The sequence below is a fragment of the Typopeltis vanoorti genome, chromosome 19, assembly GCF_054136105.1.
Source record: "Typopeltis vanoorti isolate ZY-2024b chromosome 19, IOZ_Tvanoo_1.0, whole genome shotgun sequence".
NCBI lineage: Eukaryota > Metazoa > Arthropoda > Arachnida > Uropygi > Thelyphonidae > Typopeltis > Typopeltis vanoorti.
The window spans coordinates 84912780-84937495 of record NC_143567.1 but is presented as its reverse complement, the minus strand read 5'-3'; the positions used below and the strand labels follow the sequence as shown (position 1 = coordinate 84937495).

Here is a 24716-nt window from a genome sequence, read left to right as displayed (position 1 = left end):
TCATGCAATTGGTTGTTATAAATACTAATTTTGTGTTTTTTCCATAATACCTTCTTCCAGATTGCATACCTTATCTCTTGATTCATTCATTTTACACCCACTCTATTTACCCTCCTGACCCTTGGAATACACTGTGATATTGCCTCCACCAAGTGGTTCTTGAGTATGGCCCAAGCAGCATTGATATCCTTTCCATCCAGTTCCTCTTTCCAATTTATTATCGCAAGCTGTTTCCTGAGCTTTTCGTAATTACCAGTCTTAGAATTCCACATATATCCCTTTCTAACAGACGTCCTCGAATGACTGGCACCCTGCACGTGATCATCTCGTGGTCACTCTCAAAAACTGGTGGAAGATTTGACACCTCATTTATAATAACATCATCTAATGAGATGATCAAATCCAATACTGTTGATTCTCGTGTACCCTCCGTTACGTGCTGCCTAAGGTAATTATCTTTCAAAAACTCCAAAAATTAATTTTCTTTACCCCCAGATGCAGTCTCTTGCTTCCAGTCTATATTACCATAATTAAAGTCGCCCATAATGATCATTCGTTTCTTTCTAGCTAGGCCAATTTGCCTATACATTTCCTTCTCATTACCCTCCATGTTACCAGGCCTATAGCAACACCCAACTAAATATTTCATCCTATTTACTTCTACCTCACCTCAAAACCGTGACCACTATTTGCACCTTGCAATTCCACCTTAGATGGACACAACTCATCTACTACCATTAACAGTACTCCTCCTCCCTTTCTTCCTTGTCTATCTTCACGAAAAATATCATATCCGTTCATCTGTATTCCTGTCAGGATGTCATCGTCATCTAACCACGTCTCACTTGTACCAACAATTTTGGGGAACAGACTCGAGCAAAGCAACAATTTCGTTCCCCCTTATTTCGAATACTTCCAGCATTAGTGAATAAACATAAGAAATCATTACTGCTTCTACAAGTCCTACGAACGTCACGCCTACGTTGTATACTTTTAAAATGGACTAATAACTATAACTTTAGGTGTAATAGAACACTTTGCTTATAGTCAACAGTAGAAAAGGCGCACACAAGAACGGGACAACATTGGCGGTACCACCTCCGGTCGAAGTAACACAAAGTTGATATTTATGTTGGGCGAAGGATGCATCGACGTTTACTGGATAATCGACAAATAACGTTTGCCACGTGATCGTAATACAATATTCCGGACGACGATGTTTCACATTCTCTCACGCAAGTGGATTCTAAGTGCAAGGCCCATAAGGTACCCCGCCTCACCGAATACCTTCGTAAGATATTATTGTAGAGCTGACCAATATATCACTAGAGTGGAAGCTCGTCACAGACTAGATTCTCTCTCTCTCTCTCTCTCTCTGTACCTTCAGAAATACCTAAGATTATTTATTTCTTGTCAGGAATTCGTTAGTTCGTTTGAATGAATGCGTGTTTCATTTTAATCTTGTACGCATACATCACTCTCTTTCTTTAAATTATAACGCTATGAAACAAATGGAAATTAAATAACTCCTTAATGCAACTATCTTCACTTATAATTCTTAGTAAAAACGTTTTGAAAAATAAGCAGTATTTGTACGCAAGGAGCATTTTAAACAGAAATCATTTTACATCAGTCATTCCTCATCGCTCTAAATCTTTACATCAAGGGAACAATTTAAGTATGTAGATGAAGGACTGTGAAACAAAAAAAAAAACGTAATTTATTTAATATAATATTTATAAATTTTAAGAAGAGGGATGAATAATCATGAAAAATTTATTATAAATATATTCTTACAGTGATTTTAATATGATAGATTTATTTAATAAAAATATTAAAGAATGTTTATGTAAAATCAATATTCAATAATAATACTGATTTGTGCAAATGAAAAATGATGGCGATGTAGATTGAACAGCGAGAAAGTTTGCAAAAATTCCAAACATAGTTGATTTCGTGTGATTATAGAAAATTCCCGATTTGTACTTTTTTTCTTTTCTTTTTTTTCGCATTCATATTTAAGTATTATCTTAGCTTTCGACAAAAAGTTTTTAACTTTTCTAGTTTACCTGCTATAAATAGTTTATATTTATGAACGATTAACGTCAGTAACGCTACCTGACGAATTCGCAATATCCAACTAGTTGTTCCTAAGATAATAGCATCATAGATTGGAAAAGTGTTGTTCTTATTTTTATATTTCATTTATTCTTATATTTTAAGATTTTTACATATTCTAAAATCTTCGTTGTAGTTACTTTTAAAAAGTATTCTTAATTTAGACCTGAACTTAGATAAATGAGAAAGTGTTCTTACACCATTCAATTAATTTTATGATATCATTGAAATAGACATAACAGCTAATTAGGAGCAGTTGTTACCCTCCTGCCATGATCAGAGCATTAATAGCTCAATAACACCTTATCCCTACACTGTCCTCTACAGATAACGGGGAAGATGAAAAGCATTCTTGCTTCGCCCCTTCAAGCCAGTCCTTATAAGGACTATAAGGATTAGGAGCAGTGGGTGAGATGCGGTGATTGATTCATTCAATAAAGTTTCAACTGAGGCTCGGCTATTGCTGTTAGCCTCCTGCCATGGTTAGAGCATATAACTATATGTTACCTTATCCATACATTTTCTTCCCCAGATAAAGGGAAATATGAAAAGCATTCTTGCTTCACCCAGCTAGCCAAAAAAAAATAAAAATAAAAAATTATTATATTCCTTCTCCGTGATCTAGCAGAAAAGTTCTTCATCAAGGCAAGTAATCATCCAAACCAGCTGATCAAACAAGCTTCGGACTACATTGAAGCGGAATAATACAAAATCAATCTTATGCTAATCTGAATGCCCTCACAGGGCTAGCCTAGAGCTCAATAACACTCCACTCAAAGAATTTCCCTCACAGACAAAGGGGAATATGAAAAGCATTTATGCTTCATCCATCAAACCAAGTAATGTTCTGCGTTCTGCGTGATTATTATATTGAATCAATTTAAATTTGATTAAATAAATTTTTTATATGATTAATATAAAAAGTATTATAAAACACTAAACTACCTATCACAGAGGCTCAGGGAAACTAAATTATAATGGGAAGAATGGCGAGAATATGAGTGTAAGAGAGACAATATTATATAATTTTGCTAAAAAATGTTAATGACGGGAATATGAATTGTCATGGAAATCATTACGAGGAGAGAAGGATTTCGACTTTGTGTTCTTCCAATTCGGATCCAACAAATATATAAAGGTATCTACATGTATAAGGTACTACAAAAGAATAGGGATATGCAAGTTGTCCAACTGTGTCATGCAGACTGCAGACAAGAGTATACAAAAGAACATGAAGGTAGATTATTATGTCTGTACACGAATGCTAAGAGTATCAGAAACGAAGGGGTTTGGTTATGTAGGCATTAGTGATACCTGATTATCAAAATTAGACATACTAACTGATATTGAGTGTAATGGGTACAGTATTTTTAGGAAGGACAGGAGAGGAGGGGGAGTGCTGCTAATGATATCGGATGACTTGAATCCAGCGTGTTGAGAAATATGATTGTAGTACTACTAATAACAATATTTCGTGTTGACTGAGTTTGAAGCCATTTGGTGTAGGGTGGAATCTAAGAAAATCAATTACATAGTGGGATGTTGTTACAGACCTGGTGGATCGGATGCTAGTGATAAAGAAATTTATCACGGAATAGACAAGATGAGCACGAAAATAGTAATCATAATGGGAGACTTTAATTATGCAAATATTGATTGGGTAGTAGTAAAATCTCATGAGAATAATGAAACTGAATTTATTGAACTGTTGCGAAACAATTTCCTCAAGCAGCATGTGACACAAGTAACTCGAGGTCAAAGAGTGTTAGATTTGATTAATGTATCAGAGGGTGTTTCAGTTAAACACGTAACTATTCTGCCTCCGGTTGGTGACAGTGATCGTGCGGTACTCACTTGAGAAGTGACTAAGTTTATGAATGTTCCATTCAGGAAAGATTACATGCTGAACTACAAAGCAGGAAATTATGATCAAGTGAGGAGTATTTTGAATTCAGTGGAATGGGATCGGTTGCTGGATGGAAAGAATATCGACAGTGCATACGAAGCATTTAAACAACACTTGAATGATGCGATATCAGAATATGTCCCGAGAGTTCGAAGAATAAATAGAGTAGGAATCAAATGTGTGTGTAATCTTATTAATCAAGAGATTCTTAAGAAACTGACGATGTGGAAGGAATACCGTTTGCATAAGGATGACGTCCGTTATAAGCAGTAGGCTAGAAGTGTCACAATTGTTGTACGGAAAGCAAAGTATGAGTATGAAAAGAAACTAACTCTGCGTGCTGACAAGAATTTCTATCGATATGCTGCAATAAAAGAAAGGATGAAAGAATAACTCTTCTGAATAGAGATGGTGTGAGAGTGACATATGCAGACGACGTTGTTCAACCAATGAGTGTCCATTTTGTTAAAAGCTATCAACCTGGTGTATGCAACATTGCGTTCACTGCTACCTCTTCACCGAATGAAGAAACTCAAGTGTATGAACAGGAAGTATTAGAGCTGTTGCACAAACTGAATAAGAATTTAGCAATAGGGATTAATGGGATATCATGATGGATGCTAAGGAGTGTTCAGTTGATCTGGCTATTCCTTTGACCTGGCTATATAATTTCAGTTCCAGAACAAGGAAGATTCCCAGAAATGGAAAGAATGTACAGTAATCCCATTTTCACAGGGGTGGTGCAAAGAACGATGTATACAATTATCGACCAATTAGTATCTCAGGAGTGGTGGTGAAGATTTTGGAAAAATCGGTTAGGGCCAGCATTCAGAAATGAGTTGACAGTGAATCTCTACTTTGCAATGAACAACATCGGTTTATGAAGGGAAGGACATGTTTTAGCAACTTGCTCACATTCTATACCAATGTTACCATTGACATAGACAAGGGGAATGGATACACCATGATACTTTTGGATTTTGATAAGACTTTTGAGGGAATACAGCACGGAATGAAGAAGACTGTTGCATAAATTGGACAATATCTGGTTAGATTGAAAAATATTAGCGTGGATAAAAGGATGGCTGACTGACAGATATCAAAAAGAGGTCTACGGGGAGCGATGACTCTGAAAGATTTAAAGTAACTAGTGGTGTACTACAAGGATCATTCCTTGTCAACTGTTATTCAGTCTGTACATTAATGATATTTCGAAGGATTTAACATACGACATACCGTATTTTCTTATGACGCAAAGATAGGTAGGGTAATCAAGAATACTGCTGATATGCAGTCTTTGAGAATAATTTGAATAGGCTGGAATTGTGGGCATGGGAAAATGAATGTCATTTTAATGTCAGTAAATTCAAAGGCATGCACTTTGGAGTGATTAGATACCCAATGTCGTATTATGTTGGTGGGATTATGCTATAAGGAACTGATGTGGCTAGGGATCGTGGAGTGTTAGTAGATAGGAAGCTGAAGTTCGGGGGTCATGTAGCGAAGGTTTCCAATACAACCCAAAAGATAATTGCAATGCTGAAACGAACCTTTATATGTAAAGATAAGGATGTCATTTTGCCTCTTTACAAGAGCTTGATAAGACCTAACTTGGGCTATTGTGAGCAGGTCTGGTCTCCAATTCCGTTGTGTTTTTGATATAGTAAAGAAAGTGCAAAAGACAGTGTTAAAATTATATCAGGATTATGAAATACTAATTATGAAGACAGGATGAGAATTTGTAGACTACAGACATTAGCAGGAGAAAGAGCGGTGATATGATTGAGAAGTGCAAATTTCTGAAAGGGTCATACAAGATTTCAATTGATGGAAGTTTTCAATTTATGGAAGGTGGGGAAAGGAGAAGAGAACATTCTTGGAATCTGAGAATGAATGCCGCTAAGAAGGGGGTGAAGCTAGATTATTCTCTCATAGGGTGGTGCGTGATTGGAATGGATTGCCATTGTGGTGAGTGCAAGCAGTGTGAATGAATTCAAGACCAGTTATGTTAGCTGGTGTAAGTAAAATGCTGCCTCCCTCGATGAGCCCCTATCTCCCTGGAGATCTCTCTTAATAATAATAATAATAATAATTGTAATTATATTTAATAATTCAAATTATTATTGTGATTTAATGATATTTAATTCATGTATTTTGATTCATATATTTAATTTTATCAAATAGTTCACTTCTCAGAAATTCTATTGGCACGATCTGTTTTTATTAATACACATATTTATTTTGTCTCAAACATTTCCAACTCTGAGAATTTCCAATAAATGTTACTCCCATTGGCGTAATCTTCAATTTTTATTTATGCATTATCTTATTAAACGGAAAAACATACTTCGGGAAGAGGAGGTTGACACTAGTTTAGCGGAAATTTTCGGCTGCTTTGTAAGGAGATCTCATTCCTGTGAATTTAATATTGTACTCCAAGTGACAACTCCCATCGCCACATTTTTTAAAAAATCCTTAATAACATTTTATTAATTTGTTTCATTTTTATTGCAACTTCTAAATACCAATAATTTCATTGCATGTAGGGAATACATTTAATGCCAGAAAGTAGTGTGGGCATATGATATGAAGGTTGGACACAATTGTTCTATGTCTAAGGAATATGTACGTTTCCTCTCTCTTTCTTTCAGCTTCCTCATCTTGGCAAAAGCTCTTTTAGGAGCATAGTCTTTACTCTGTAGTAAAGTGGTGCAACTCAGCAACCATCTACAAATTAGATCAAAGTTAGCTCAAGATTTAGTTTGTTCTTTCGTTTATTTGAATATCAGCAGTCTTTTTTTTTTTTCAATTCGTTTTCCTCTATTCCCTTAACGAATGGGGAATACTAAGCGGATGTGGGCTGTGAATTTACCTTCACAGCTCATTCGTTACTCCCAAGTATCGAATGGGCTGTGAAGCGGAAGAATTCTCAGGAAGCGGAGAATTCTAGGCCCCGGATGTTTTTTTCAATAAAGAGATGCAAACTGGCTTGACAAAGACAGCAAATAAAATTAATTTTTACACAAAAAAAAGAAAGAATTTAGTAATAAAAATTCCTTAGAAATTCATTATTCATTTTAATTTTCTTGTCAGCTAAATTGCGACAGCAGGTCGAACAGTGTTTAAACATTCTCTCCATAACAGGTCGAAAACCGCTACAATGGCAACTTCCTGTATTTACAACAAAGCTTGAGATAAACAAATCTAACACTAAACCCTTCAGCTGTCATTTCATTATTCTTAAAAATCTATCGCATTTATCGGGATCCTTTGTTTTTCAAAGACATCACTAAATAGCTGTCTGCTCTTTATAATGCAATGAAAACTGTTCCGGGAGGTGCATTAAACGTATCTAACTGATAAGCAATAATTAGTTTAAAGGAGAATGTTTTTTATTTCAGGAAGCCTTCAGAATATATTAGCTGCAAGACGGAAAAGGGAAGAAAAGAAAAAGGAAGAATAGATTGTCAGCAGGAAGAAGGAAAAAATGTTAACGCTAAGTAGTTTTCATATCTATCAGATAAAGCATCCTGGTTGTTGTAATGCGTCCATTATCAAAACTGGACAAGAGGAACTTGTCAGGAATTCGCATTTCTGTGTTTTCAGATGCAAGGAGAGATTATTGAACAGGTAAACTACTATAAACAGAGAAATCTCCTGTTATTTCATTAGAAAAAAAAATGCCACTATCCAATCATTGTTCGATTGTCGAGTTAGTAAAAGCGGAAATGATGATTTTGATCTCGTTGGTTCACCCGACCAACCTTCAGCGATTTTTTTAGAGCCACGTTCATCAGTTTAACATGCAAAGACCTGCCAAGTTCTTAGTTTCAAATGCTAACGAAAACAGATTAAAGAAGCCAGCAGGTTTTTAAGTGTTTTTCGAGGCAAATTGGCATTCGATTAGTAATGGACGGTTGCAGGTCTAATAGGAAACGTTCCAGATAGTGACCAAGAAAATAGACCTGCCTAACAAATATCTTTTGTTACTTTATGGAAAATGGAAGACTAGTCAATTCATTCGTGCATTGTTTTTGTCTCCTTGCGTGGGAGTAGATTTCCGAGTATAATTAATTCACTGTTCTGTGAATAACCTTTCCTCTTTGAGTCATTTCATATATTACAGGTCAGTTGATTCCATGCCTTTTTTCCCTGGTTGCATCAATACCAAAGATTTGAATTTGATCATTTTAAACCGCTATATGAATCCAGAACACCTGTAGAAAATTACTAAGGAACTCGCATTTTTTTTCACAAAATAAATACCGTTTTATTGGGAAAAGTTGATAAGTATTTCTAAAGTGTATTTAATATTTATGAATAAATATTTATTAAATAATCTGTAACTAGTTATGAATGTTTTAAAATTAGAAATAATTTCATTAAATTTTATATTTTAAAATAATTTATATATTTGTAAACACACCTTTATCCTTTAAAAATAAAGTTATTATAATATTTGAAAGAATTTGCCATTTTGATGATGTCAAATAAATATTGAATGTGTGAGAAATTTTATGTGCCAGGAAAATACTATTTTTGTTACTATTATCGCAGTATTTAAACATTCTTCAAACGTCAATAATGCTCGCTATTATTAGAATAATTTTTTTTTAATTGTACACAAATTTCACAGTATTAGAAATAAATTTAACAGTATTAGAAAAAGGCAACTCTTGCACATCGAAACCTTCTTGAAATTACTGAGGAAATAATTCAACTATGCCTCCTTAGAGTACTTTTCTTGCCATTTTCATTTCATTATGCCTATGTATTTTGATCGAGTAACAACCACAGCAACATCCCAAATGACAATTCTTTTATTTGGTATATATTTTTGTTGTATATTGTTCTGTACAGAATGTAAACTATTTTTGGGAAAATGCCAATAGTTTACTGTGTACATTGTCTTACTTGCACAAGGTGACTGAACACATTTACAGTGAAAACAGCAAGTGATAAGTGAGCAAAGATATATTTAACATTTCAAAGTGCGAAAGAAAAAAACATTAAGGCACCCTAGAAATAAAAATAACAATAGTAATAGTAATAAAACATGGCCTGTTTTGGAAAAAAAATAAAAAAACATTGAAATAGGATAAATTTAAAATTAATTTTACAGCAGCTACAGAATGATGTTACTCAATCATACATCTTCTGTTCTCTCTTTAGCACCTTCTGGTTCAGCGGGTTGTGTACTGAAAGACTTTAGTAGTGATGTGATATATAAACTTAAGAAAGAGAAGTTACAATCAAAGTAATTTTTCTTTACAAAAAATGTGCGCGTATAAGTTAAATTACCGTTCCAACATTTCCATGTAGAAGCCCGTACGGACTGAATCATTTAACCGATGTGAGGGTAGCCATATCCTTGACCGCCAACAACACCCAAATTTTGATAGCCACCGTGACCACCACCCAATTGTCCTCCGTATTTAACGCCCTGTAGACCTCCGTAACCACCTCCTTGTCCGATAAGATGCCGAGCGCTGCCTCCATAACCTCCTGCTTGAAGTCCGGCTCCACCGTAGCCGCCTCCGTAACCACTGGCGTGGCCTCCGTTAAGTCCGTAGCCTTGGTTGCCTTTTCCGTACAAGGTTTTCTGGTGACCTCCGCCGCCTTCTTTGAAACCTCCGCCGAGATTTTTATGGTGACCTCCTTTTTGGTAGCCTCCCCCATAACCGCCTTGTTGGTGGTTCTTGCCGTACTTGTGATAGTCATCGCCGTGATTAGTGGCTCCGTGGAAGTTCTTTCCTCCTTGGCCTTTATGGAATTTGCCTCCGTTGTTATTGTAGTACTCGTTGTGGTCATTGTATTTCTTCTTGAAATCGCCATCCCTGAAGTCGTCGTGATAGGTCTTTTGATCCCCGTACTCTTCCTTGTGGTAAACGTTTTTGAATCCTCGATTTTTATGGCCTCGATCCTTATAGAGTTCGCCTCCGTTTTTGTCTCCGTGCGCACCATGACCCCCGTGCTTTTCCTCTGCTACATTTCCAGACTCATAACCGCCACCACCTTCGGCCCCTTGTACGTCTTTACCATATTTGTCAAAATGGCTTCCTCCGGCTCCGTACTGATTTTGTCCACCTCCATCGTTATGCGATCCGTACGACTGACCTCCTTGCGTGTTACCTCCGCCATAAGCACCGTGATCAGAAACTAGTACTTTGTGTCCTCCAAGTTGTTCCTTACCAATATGTGATTGATCATAGCCATGTTTTTTCAGACCTGAGTGACCACCCTGGCCACCGTAGCCAGAATATCCCTTGTATCCTATAGAGTCAACGTTGCCTAGGCCGCCTCCGTACCCGGCATAGCCACCATAATTCCCTAGACCTCCTTGACCACCACCGCCGCCATATGAACCAAGAGCTCCATAGCCCTGCCCTCCGGCATAGCCAAGTCCACCGTACAACAGAGGCACTGAATCTTGAGCAACTAGATCTTCTGTAACCTTTTTTGAAGCTGGTCTTTTGGCAAAAGATAGGCTGAAGAGTCCAATAAGTATACCAGCAATACTCTGAAATTATAACCAAACATATCAGTTAGTAAGAAAAACATCATTTATTTATTATTATTTGTAAACTGAAGTCTGTGTAATAAGGCTCAAAATGTAAATATATTCAAAAAGTATCAATATATACTATTGGGTTCCAACCTACTGCATATTTTATATTTATCAAAAGATCAAAGATGGCCTCGTTCTACTGCAACAAGAATATACATACAGCGAATCAAGTGCATCCCACTGTTTAAAATTTTATTTAAAAAAAAACACACTTTTTTTTTGACATTACAAAAGCACGATATCATTAAAAGAAAAAAAAAATCAAAGAAAAAAAATTCAACACTTTCAGGACGAAGTACATATAATGTCTTTAATATTTAAAACATTCAAAAAATTAGTAGGTGTGCTTTCCCAAAACCACATAAAAGTAGAAAAAAAAGAATAAATCCAAATCAAGATGTTGATTAGAATACATTCTTTTAGGTTACTTTAAAAAGTACTTTGAAAAAAAAATAATAAAAATGAAAAATGATAAAAAATAGTTTGTTTTCTATACATATTCTTTATCGAAATAACACAGCAAAACAAACAGATTAACCTACTATAAGTGACCTAATTTCACAGCATTTTAATTCCAAAAAAAAAAAATCTAAAACATTTTGCACCTTTAAGTTATTTTAATTGTTTCCTTTATTGTTTTTGAATAGCTGGTTATATTTAACGACGTTTTTACATAAGCACATCATGTAATAGTAGTCAGCTTACTGTGATTAAATCTACACTTTACGAGAGGTATTTAATAAAATGACTCATATTAAAATAAATGAAAAATATTTTTTTAAAAATTAAAGAAAGAATTTAAAAATAAAAATATTTAAAAAAGGGAAAAATATTTAGTTTTAATTTACTTTGAAATCTAAAATGAGAAAGATAGAAAATTATTAAATTAATTTTAAGTTAAATAAAAACACCATCAAAACGCATTAATATTAGAAATATGAAAGTCTGCATGCAGACAAAAACTGGTGTTGAGATGAATAAGGAATCAATCGACCGTGAGATGCGGTGATTGATTCATTCAATCCAATACCCTTGGAGGGTAATGGATGGCAATGCTGTAGCCAATGAAGTTCTAACTGAGGCTCGGCTATTGCTATTACCCTCCTGCCATGATCAGAGCTTTAATAATTTAATAGCTCAATAACACCTTATCCCTACACTGTCCTCTACAGATAACGGGGAAGATGAAAAGCATTCTTGCTTCGCCCCTTTAAGCCAGTCCTTATATAAGGACTAATAAGGATAAACTGGTGTTGAGTAAGTGGAAGGATGAAAAAGTCCTTTTTATGACTTCCATGGTAACAAATGGCAATGCTGTAACCAATGACGGGATAAAGAGTCAAGAACTCAGTCCATTGGCCAGTTCTTTTAAGAACCGGTGTTGAGGCTGTTCACATACCCTTGGAGGGTAATGTATAGCAATGCTGTAGCCAATAAAGTTCTAACTGAGGCTCGGCTATTGCTGTTACCCTCCTACCATGATCAGAACTTTAATAGCTCAATAACACCTTATCCCTACACTGTCCTCTGCAGATAACGGGGAAGATAAAAGCATTCTTCCTTCGCCCCTTTAAGCCAGTCCTTATAAGGATAAGGCTGGCTCACTTGTAATGAGAATGAAGTATTGTTCATCATTACTGTAACCCGGTAAAATAAGTTAGAGGCATCTGATTGATTTCTTGTAGTGTTATAGGAAACACGAAGTGTGCAGGGCTTTTCTCTATCTACCACCTATGAAAGGAGGGTTTCCCCTTCCCATAATACTCATACATCACTAACACGGCTCAAACCATACGGAAAGTACCGGTATCAAATCGAACTTCAGGCATTCTAATTAAGCATTTTCTTGGATTTTTCTTACCTTGGTTGTAGACCAACCGCCGTGGTTCTGTTTTCTGAGGTGGTGCCGAAATTTAAGACTTTTAACTGAGTTCGTCAACTGGGAGCCTGGGTTCCTCAACTAAAACCGAAATAACTCTAACAGAAACTTTTTTGTCCGCAAAAAAAATATCTTCACGAATATCAAAAACCGTGGGAGACAACCATTTTATCGGGATTTGGCCATAGAAGGATCGCTTACAGCCGATTCTAGGTGAAACTGGTGAAATCGCTATATCGCCCCAGACCGTAGAACCCCTATTGTGACGTGTGCTATGATACTGAAACGTGTAGGCATCTCTTTTATTATTATCCATCAGTACAACATATTTGGCAGGGATTGAATGAAGTGCCAAAAGCCAACGTTTTCAGAGATGGCCTTACTAGTACCCCCCCCCCCCAACCTCTCACTTGAGGAAAAACCAAAATTATTTAATTTTCATCTTCAACCGTATAAAGTAGCGAATATGGAAAATACGAAACAAACATCACCGTACAAAACATAATCTAACATAAAATTAGGAAATGCACCTTAACTTATCTGCTTCGAATCTTGGAATAGAAAATATACATCTTTGGTGAAGAACAAGAAATGACGTAGCCCATCAAACTCTTTACAACATCATACCGAGAAAAGTTAAGTTGTTATCCATCTGTGATATCATTAATTTTATATTGATTTTAATTTAAGGTCCTTTTATTTATTTATTTTTTCATTATCATCGTGTAATTCCTTTTATTTAATTTTATACTGAGGTGGAATGGCGAATTTGGTTTCTTCAAATACCTTAAAAATCCAATGAATAGATATATGGTAGCATGTTTAAACACACACACAATCTGAAGGGGTCTTATACGATATACGAGAGATAACAGAGTGTTTTTCATCCCAGAAACTTTGGTTTTCATCTCGAAAAACAGGGGAAAAAATAATACAAGAGACAGGTTTAATTGTAATCCCAAACGATAAAACAACTTACCTTAACATTTGTATATAAATAAGCCTGTGGAAATAAAAGAAAGTGAAACATCTTGCAACGTTAAACATATAGCACAGAATGAGCAAGATGAGTTATGTCTGTCTATAATAACAGGTATAGGTGGAGTGGACAGATGAATGCCTTATAAGTTCAACCTTTAAGGTAGAATGGCGATTCCTGATTACAGTAATTAGGATTATATCTACGGATAATGAAAAAGATGACGATGAATATGGTATAATTTCTGATAAAAAAACAAGAGCCAAACACGTGGAAGAAGGGCAAATGAGATTGCATTTATTTACAAGTCTTATATCAGACTACATGTTGGTTATACGAGAGAATCAAAACTTGAGAATTCCATTAAGAAAGGTTGTAAAGTAATAGCGCATTAGCCGTTGATGGGCTTAGAGTTAGAAACTCTAGGACCCTTGCTCTAAAATTCAAGTACTGAACTTTTTCAAGCCACTTCAGAATTTCGATAAGCAGGTTTACGGTCTCGTACACCCCGACAAAAAGTGTTTACCACCTAAAGACAATCGCAGATGTCCATACCACAGTGAGATTCTAATCCACTGCTTATTGGTTGGAGAGAGAAAGAGATATTATTCAGCCAACCACGATACAGTTTGGGTAAAATGTACTTGAGGATTGTTAAAGTTAGCAGCATTAATGAGATCCTTGAGTTTGCCACTGTTGTCCGTGGGAGACAGCATCAAACAGTAGATAGTGAAATATTAAAACGGTGAAGTCAGCAGGTACTCCCTCTCGATTGGATGATAATAAATTCCTTTTCACTTCCGCTTTTCACTCTTTTTAGTAGATTGCATCCACTGAAAACAACTTTTAAATAATTATACATTAACAAGAATAGTTATTTCAAAAGAAATAGCAATATATAGCAAATGATATTTGAATTTGCTTTCTTTGAGGCATTTTGGAAAAGTAGTAAGTATATGATAGCGATGTTAATGCCAGCCCACAGATGAATATATTAAAAGACGCATTATTTCGGAGAAAAGTGATACTTATTCACTAAATCATAAAATAATAAAGAAATCTAGTTCCTTTACATTTTCAAATGGAATAGACAGCACGCTTTAAGCACTAGTCATTGGTAAATCAGCAGGCAACCTGTCTCCAAGCCTCACCATCGCTGCTGTAGAGTGCATTTTCGCAGCTTGATAGATAAGAAGGAGACGATGTTCCTAATCCTGAGAAGTATATTATCTACGTATTTATTTTACAAATATATACGTAGATAATATATTACAAATTAAATTTTACATCATTACTAACTTCCTATCTACAATTTTCCTCCAAATCAGTCTGTTACTTGTCAAGACTCCAACATTATCAGATCTTATATTTCTATCGTCTAAGGCACTTTGTACCGTATCAATCCACCTATATCTTGGTCTTCCTCTGGGTCGTTTTGCTGCCAACCTGGCAGAGAACACTTGCTTTGCTAATCTTTCCTCGCCCATTCTGCTTAAGTGACCATACCACCTGCGATTAGCTCTGCTAACGCATTCCTGGATGCTGACAATGTCAAGTTCTTTCCTAATATCCTCGTTTTTAATGTGATATCACCAATATGATACCAATTTAAATTTAAGAGCAGTATAATCAGCAGATTAAGGCATCTGCAGACAATATTCTTTAAGTTTCAACGTCATGATCCTTTTTGTTGCAGGTATGACACACAAAAGTTATTCGTTTTTTTTTTCCTGTTTCATAAGACATTGATAACACTCTATTTCAATAAGCTATATTTAGCAACCATAAAACTTCATTACTTCCATCATTAATCCTGCAAGCATGATAGTCGTAGACACTCCGTATTTGCAATTCTTAAAACACATATAGATGTATACAATCATCTTACTGCGAACAAATCATGGATCGTTTAGATATGGAGTTGCAATAATATCCTGCTTATTTTGCAATAGTTACAGTTGCGACAAACAGTAAGCTGTTGATGTCAGACAAACATTTTCATATTTTTAGAATTATGGATTTACTGAAATCTTCAGCTTGTAGGAGCTTCTTAATAATTTCATTTAATAGAACTACTGCACAGAAATTTCTTACGACATTTGTTGAAATAAATTCCAAAAGAACTAGGTGATTATCATTCCAGTTATCTGGATTATAAGTCCAAATATCATTTTGAGCAGATGCTGGTAAATGTTGTTAACATTCTTTCCAATACATTTGATGTTGTCATGGAAACGAAACTCACACGATGAAATAACAAGGATATGTTTCTATGAACATAGCACAGATCACATTTCTTAAAAATCTCGTATTTCCTTTTTGAAAATATTAATATTGGCTAATGGATTCTATTTCATTTATAATTATCATACTTGAGACAGGTACCATGAAGACAAGTTTTCTTGCACTTGCATGAACTGTAGCGTAGCACTTCATCAAAGACCACCTCAGGTAGTCTTTGATGAAGTGTTTCTTCATTGACTCAACAATGAGCAATGCAAAATTGTCCAGAAGCTCAGAGAACCAAATGAATGGCAGAAGATGCCTCTCCATTTTCACCTTTGATTCTAATGTATTCTATTTAATATAAATATGATGGTGATATAAATGATTGGATTAATAAGATTTATACTGCATTTAATGGTTTAACAATATAATTCGCTTACCCACAAAATCCTTGGTTGCATTCTTCCTGGATGTTATTGGTGGGCACTTAACTTGGTTGACCGTCCCTTACTTGTTCACCAACAAGTCCGTTATCTCTAAATCCATTGTTAACCCGTGGTTTAAATAGTGGATACTGGGAACGCAAGAGGCCCCTACTACGTCACGTGACGTCACTTGTCAGGTGATATTCCAGGATCAAATTTCCTCCTATTCGTCAACCATCTTTATGCAAGACAAAATTCCTTTTATGTCGCCAAAAAATTGCATGGAATACTTCAACTGAAACGTAACATTATAGGCGTTGGTCGGAAACGGCAATGAAAGGTGGCATTCAGGATTTCTCATTGGGGCACGACACCAAGAGTCACTTATTGCTAATCTCTTTTTTTTTCTAGCTTTTTTTATTAATATCCCAATGTACAGAGTGAGATATATTAAAAACGTTTCATAGTTAGGAAGTTTTTCGGCAAGACACAGATACAAGATGGCTGAACAAATAAATTAAGATATATTTTGATCAAACTCCTTAACGTTTCGAATGTGCAAGAAGGAACTAAGCTGTTTGACAAGAAAAAGGAGTTAAAACTTGGGTATGAATAAAGAGAAAAGTAGAAGACATTCAAACAAAACACAGTAAAGAAACTATTGAAAGACCTTGAAACCAGAGTTGGCGTATCAGGTGTTTTCTTACATTTAGATTTTACATTATGGCAGTTTATAATTTCATGGATTAAGACAACGAAGCAGATAGTAAATAAGACACTAAAATTAGGTTAATATTATGTAAAATGCATTTATTTCGGTACACTTTAATTTCTTTTACTTGCATGTAGCTCCGACAGTATACAATGTCACCCATGTTACGAAAGGGGGGGGGGGGTTAAGATTCACGTGCATTGCTGATTCTCGAAAGTAGTTACCAAGGGTAGGTCGTTTTCTTTGACGATTATCGTTCCAGATCACGACCCGCTGGCTGGTCGCCTTGTTTCTATTCTTCCTCCTTAATAGAGGGCTGTTTGAGAAAGCGTGACGAGCTTCGTATTAACCCTAGTGACCACAGTTTAAACACGCTAATAAGTCGGAACGGAAACTTTGTTTTTGTCGTCCTTTGTTTGAAATGCTAACTTCCCTTTACTCTGTGTTCTTGGGCTAGTTTTTAACTAAGGTACCTGTCCAAGAAACACCACTGGTGGTGCCTTTGTTTCTTTTATTTTTCTTTCTTTCTCTTTTCATTTTTTTTTTGTTTATTTGTTTGGTATTCTACACCTGTCACTGATATTTGAATTGTTTACCCTTTACTGTTTTTTTCCTTCTTTCATACTTTCGTGAGTTAAGAATTTCATGGGAAAGTGAACATACATTAAACCTCCTGTGTCTGTTTGCAGAAAATAAAAAAAAAAAAATAAAACTGCACTTTTGAGAGTCATAGAGTGGTAAATGCGCGCTAAAAAGTTACGATTGTCATTTTTATCAGGACTTGTGAAATGGCAACAATAACCTCCGCTACAGATATTTTCTCCCATTTCAAGTGCGAAGGCATTGTATGAGTCCAAATCTCCGTGAAATAATATGAACCTTTTCACAATATATCTGTTTGAAGCAGTAATTTTAAAGTTTAACTCTGAAAGGAGTGAAATAGTAATTGATTTCAAGCGGAAATGTAATATTTATTTACAAAAAACGTCATCCTACATTATTAGAATTATATTTACATGAACCTGTGTATTTGTGTATTTTTTTTTTTTTTTTTTTTTTTTTTGTGTAATGAGATTTTTTTTTTTTTTTTTTTCATATTCCATTATTTATTAGACTGGACAATTTTGTATTACTTATATGCAAAGTTTGAATCACCGTCAAAGACGGAAATTCCATGTTGGACCATTAGATCTAGTCTCAATAACGGAGATACAGATACCTATGACGTTTCTGCTTCCCAAAGAGAATCCCATTGGATCGGTTTTATTCCTTTATAAATCATGCTACATATCACAATGAACATTGAGAAATAATTTGTAAAACGGAAACTTTTCTTACTTTACTGTGAGAATTTTAAAGAGCATGTAAGCTTCACTTCTCTGGAATGGTATGTTATTCTTCAAGTTCTTAAAAGAACTGGGAGATGGACTGAGTCCTTGACTCTTTCTCTCTTCATCTGAATGAAGAAAATCTGTGTGGATGGGGTGTTATTGAGCTAAACGCTCTAGTCATGGCTGGGTAACAGCAATAGCCGAGCCTCAATTAAAACTTCATTGGCTACAGTATTGCCATTTGTTGCTCTGGAAGTCCTTATCTAAAGGTAAAGCCGTCTCTAAAAATTCGGACGATTTCTAGGCCACTCAATCGTGGGAGAAAGACCGTCCATCTCAGCGGTGACTCCTCGCAGTGATGGCATTCATTGGCTACAGCCTTTCACCTACCACCACCACCACCACCACCGAGCAGAACCGCTCAAATTCCGAAGAAAAACATTCATCGACAAAGCGCCTCACCGGGCCGTGCCGGAGAACACTTTCCCCGGAGACTCAAATTGCTCCCTTAAGGCAAAAACCTTAAGAGAGCGAACTCATATTAGCAATAGCCGAGCCTCAGTTAAAGTTCATTGGCTCCAGCATTGCCATTCGTTACACTTCAGCATTTAATTTAATATCCTGTCTGGTACGTTATTGTTCTTAAAATAACTGGGCTAGAGTCCATTTTATCACCGGCTCTATCTTATCCCTAGCCGGTGATAAAATTGTCCTTATAAGGACTGGCTTAAAGGGGCGAAGCAAAAATGCTTTTCATCTTCCCCGTTATCTGTATAGGACAGTGTAGGGATAAGGTGTTATTGAGAAATTAAAGCTCTGATCATGGCAGGAGGGTAACAGCAATAGCTGAGCCTCAGTTAGAACTTCATTGGCTACAGCATTGCCATCCATTACCCACCAAAGGTATTGGATTGAATGAATCAATCACCGCATCTCACTGTCGATTGATTCCTCCCTCACGGTGATAAAATTGTCCTTATAGTCCTTATAAGGACTGGCTTAAAGGGGCGAAGCAAGAATGCTTTTCATATTCCCCGTTATCTGTAGAAGACAGTGTAGGATAAGATGTTATTGAGCTATTAAAGCTCTCATCATGGCAGGAGGGCAACAGCAATAGCCGAGCCTCAGTTAGAACTTCATTAGCTACAGCATTGCCATCCATTACCCTCCAAGGGTATTGGATTGAATAAATCAATCACCGCATCTCACGGTTGATTGATCTCTGTCCGTGATTAAATTGTTTGTGGCTGCGAAAATTAAATTCCGTTAGATTAAAAAAATTAAATGGTGTTTAATAAATTCTAAGTAAAATAAAAAAATAGCTGTAACTTTTCTGTTGTTGAGATTCTTTTTTTAATTAAAGTTTTGTTCCAATATTATTGTATTGGAACATAATTTCCACAACTGTCAGTTTGAATGTATCCTCCGGCTGATCAGAGGAGTGGTGGGTAAAGAAATACCAGTTGTCCACCTAGACAGTATTCGAACCCAAGTTTTATTTTATTTATTTTGTGATAGGAAAGGGAACTGTTTCCAATCTAAATAATAATAATAATAAATAAATAAATAAACATTATGTCTATTAATTGCGTGTGTGCATCACTCTTTTTTTAAAAAATAAATAAATAAAAAATTGCTATAAAATCCAATCACTTGACAAATATCGGTTTGTAGTTTGCCACTCTGGAATACACAGTATCGATTACGTAAAGCCACGAACAATAACGTACCATAAACTTTGAATGCACTTCCTCTTAAACTGACGATTTTTAGAAATTAACATTCGAAACAATACACCTACTAGATAACGCCGAAGGAAATTTTTTAGGTCATAGGTTTGTAATGATTAAGCAACTAAGCAATCCCAGTATTTAGCTGATTCGATGGAGAGAAATTTCTTTCAGCCGTTTAAGGTCTGTTTCTAGTGTAGGTTATGGCTATGCCACCATAGCAATTTAGTAGTTTTTAAGTAGGTCGTTATGTAACATTCGACATTAAAAGATATGAAAATTGCTTGAACTTGCGTATAACTCACACAAAATTTAAGGTTGAGGTCTTCTAGAAGACGCTACTTCCGGTTTCGTATAAGGAATGAATCTAGCTGATATGTTATTAGCTTCGGATGTACGTTTCACAGTTATTGGCATATTATAAAAAAAAGGTGTATTCTAAAAGTGACAATTTTTTTTTAAAAAAACAGAAAGATGTTTAAGGAAAATTAAGAAAATAATTGTTACATTTAGTTTTATTTTTTGTTATTAATATTTCATTTAATTATTTCATATTTTAATATTCTATCTGGCATAAAAGATAATTAATATTACATGATCGTATAATAATAATAATAATAATAATAATAATAATAATAATAATAGTAGTAGTAGTAGTATAAAATATATATATATATATATATATATATATATATATATATATACTAAGAGCATTCAAACAGAATTAAACATTCTTTGGAACGATCTAAATTTTAAAGAAAATAGTATTTTGCTATTAATTTGTAATAAATTAATGCTATTATGATAATCTGAAATTAATGACAAATTAATAACAAAATACTATATTCTTTAAAATTTAGATCGTTACAAGCAATTTTTATTTCTGTTTGAATGCTCTTAGTTCTATGCAAAATGCTTTTTTTTTTTGTTTTGCATCTGAATGTAACTGTTCTCTGCGATATTTTATTAATGAAAATTTCAAGCCAATTTACATTTCAATTTTTGAAACTTCATGAGAAGTTAATATATTATTTTAAATAGTTAATTATGCAATAATTCGATAGTGTTAATGTTTTTGTATTTACTAATTTATAATAAAAGAATTTTCTTATTACTTATACAGTAATTTATTTTGAATATGATAATTCTATAAGTATTACAATTTTGGAAGCATAGTCTTTCTAATAAATCGACCGTGAGATGCCGTGATTAATATCCTTGGAGGGTAATGGATAGCAACGCAGTAGCCAATGAAGTTCTAACTGAGGCTCGCTATTGCTGTTACCCTCTTGCCATGATCAGGGCTTTAATAGCTCAATAACACCTTATCCCTACACAGTCCTCTACAGATAACATGGAACATGAAAAGCATTCTTGCTTCGCTCCTTTAAGCCAGTCCTTAAGGACTATAAGGCATAGTCCTTTCTATCAAATATGTTTCCATCAGAAACATATTTTGACAATATGTTTCTGATGACGAGGAAGTATGCATTGAGTGCTGAACAAGCTGAAAATATTACGCAAGTAAATATTCATATACTTTTTGGTTATAAATCACCGACTATTCATATAGTTTTCGACGCATTAACTAATAATTTCCTTCTCTCTACCTCAAATTTCTATGTAATTATGATAATATGGGCCACTTGGTTGGTATTCTATAGTTTTCGTGGACAAATAAAATAAATTATCTAGATCAGAGCGTCATCTACTGCCATTTTGGTAACTATATGTGTCCTATTTTATTATGATTAATTGAACAGTTTTATACTGTTATGGGATTTATTATTGAGAGATCGACTTAAATTTTGAAAAAATTGGTTTGACTTCCAAAAAAAAAGTTAAAATAAACAAATGGCTGATACAGAATAGGAACAGGAAGCATATTGCACTCCAACGTGCTATGAAAACTGCTGAATCGAACCAGGAAAAAAAGATATTTGAAAGAGAGAACTGAAAAGAAACGTGTATTGAAATAAATGTTTTATAACCCACGAGTCTGTCATTAGAATTTAATGTCATCGGAGATGTCTGTTAGAGATATACATATATATATAATTCTATTGTTCCCAAACTAAAGTACAAAATAAAGAAAATAAGTACCGACTTCCTTTTGGGGGGGGGGGGTGTTGTTCATAACATACCTTCATCATGAAAGTTCCTTTTTCTTTAAAACTTAAAATAACTACAAATTAAAGGATTATACAACAAGATTTGGTTGATTTCATCTAATTTTAATCCAATCTAAGAGGAATAATGAACATAACGGTAATATTGACGCTACAGTTAAGTAACACGTGTAACACCATACTCCAAACAGAGATATATGAGTAATAATAAGCAGTGATTGATTACTCTAAGAATTATTATAATTTTTATAATCAAAATAGTAAAAACAAAATTATTTTATACTTTTTCGAGATATTTTGAAAACTTCTGACTGGAATTTCCTTGTAAATATATAAATTAATGAAGCAAACCAAAATATTTAATCTATGAAAATTAATTAACATTTCTAAAAGGGATATAAATATAATTATATAAATATATAAATATATCTGTAAGAAAAACAAGTCCTTTTTAGGACTTCCAGGATAACGATTGGCAATGCTGTAGCCAATGAAGTTATAACTGAGGCTCGGCTATTGCCCGTTACCCAGCCATGACTGGAGCTTTTAGCTCAATAACACCCACATCCACACAGATTTTCTTCATTCAGATGACGGGATAAAGAGTCAAGGACTCAATCCATCTCCCAGTTCTTTCAAGAACTATTTAAATATAAATATAGAGATTGGTCACTAGAATCGACCATGAGATGTGGTGATTAATATACCCTTGGTGGGTAATGGATGGCAATGCTGTAGCCGATGAAGTTTTAACTGAGGCTCGGCTATTGCTGTTACCCTCCTGCCATGATCGGAGCTTTAATAGCTCAATAACCTTATCCCTAAACTGTCCTCTACAGATAACGGGAAAGATGAAAAGCATATATATATATATATATATAGTTCGGTCGTATATATATATATACATATATATCCCGTGTGGTCGTGGGATAAGAATAGCCCCAATGTAGCTCATGCATGTCGTACGAGGCGACTAAAATGCGTTACCCAAGGAGGGTAATGGATGGCAATGCTGTAACCAATGAAGTTCTAACTGCTATTCCTGTTACCCTCATGACATGATCAGAGCTTTATATGGCTCAATAACACCCTATCCTTACATTGTCCTCTACAGATAACGGGGAATATGAAAAGCAATTTTGCTTCGCCCATCAAGCCGGTTCTGTTTAGAACTTTAGCTTCAGTTCATAAAATATAAATATTCTTATCAATATCTAAGAATATAAATATTCTTAGAGCTGATCATCTGTGCTTTTCTGCTAGTATGATCGGAGGCACCTTTTCTTTGGAGGAAGCAGTGGAGTCCGAAACTGGACCGTCTTGTTCCATTTCTTTATCTTTCTACGGGTCTACGGTTGTTTTGCGCTTCTTGCGTTCGCAGACCTCTTCAAAATCTGAGGGAGTAAGAGATCACCGATTCCAACTGTTCCTCCATGTTAGCGGCGTCATCGCCTGTCACGCTTGCATGGGGGGGGGGGGGACGTGTCATAAAGCTTCACCTTTAACTGCCAGTTGTTATTAAGCAGCTCGCCCAGTCTGATGAATTCACGATATACTTCCTCAGATATCGTCTCATCTATTTGTTTTTCCATGTCTATCAATGTGATGTGTCAGAAGCTGGAAAAAAAAAAAAAAAAACACCGCTTACCGTGCAGTTGTAGCCTAGCCATCACTCTGCAAAACTCCGAATTTTTTGGATCAAAGCACTGGCATATAATGGCGAGATCTTCAGAACTCATCTGCAACAAGTATCACTACCAAAAAATCGACTCCAGTAAATGACCATAATTCATTCATATTCGTCCATACACTCCAACGATCTAGTTCAGCAAGCTGTAGCCTACGAGACAACGGATATCTTCAAACATAAAAGAGAAAAAGCCATTTTAACTTCCTGTAGCGATGCATAATCTCCATGCCCATTCAGGGAGAGCAAACTGCTGATAAAATTACTCTCACTGTAGCCGTAACAGATAGCGGGGAATATGAAATGCATCTTGCTTCATCCCTAAAGCCATTAAAGTCAATTGTCAAAAATATATATAAATATTTATTATTATTATTGTTATTCCTGACACCTTCATGGAGTCCGAAAATGACTCATCGCGGGAGGACACCTACAACTGTCTCAAGCACTATACCGAACCTCTACTACGAATCATCTCCATGAACGCCATCTACCGCCCACCACAACTAGTATTTTTTGTCTGTAAATTGCGTGTGTTCTAAAGAGCCGATTTTCCTGTATAAATATACCCCGTGCGGGGTCTGAGATAAGAATATCCACACCTGTACTCCATGCATGTCGTACGAGGCGATTGTCATCCATTACCCAGTGAGGGTAATGGATGACAATGCTGTAGCCAATGTTACTCCATATCTATATTACTCCATCCATACATTATATATATATATATATATATATATATATGATCAGATCTTATAGCTCAATAGCATCCCATCCATCTATTTTCTTCTACAGATAAAGGGGAATATGAAAAGCATTCTTGCTTTACCCATCTAGCTAAAAAAAAAAAAAAAAATGTTTAACATAAAATAATGTTTGTGAGTTAATTGCAAAGCAGAATAATGTTTAAATCAACTATTTTATTTTTATATTTATATATTTTCAACCTTCAAATAAATATAATCTGTCGATGTGGCTATTTTTAAATAAAAGAGCTAAAATATTTCTTTCTTAACCGATATAATT

General features: G+C 35.1%; 1 protein-coding gene across 1 annotated transcript in view; it reads right to left on the bottom strand.

Moving 5' to 3' along the window:
- Window positions 1-8881: 8881 nt before the first annotated feature.
- LOC150096309 (uncharacterized) overlaps window positions 8882-24716 on the bottom strand; it is a 60613-nt gene continuing 44778 nt past the window's right edge. Inside the window, exon 2 of the mRNA XM_090409029.1 lies at window positions 8882-10544. Coding sequence (XP_090265155.1) covers window positions 9369-10544 — 1176 coding nt within the window. The 3' untranslated portion in view covers window positions 8882-9368. The remainder of the gene's footprint in view (window positions 10545-24716) is intronic.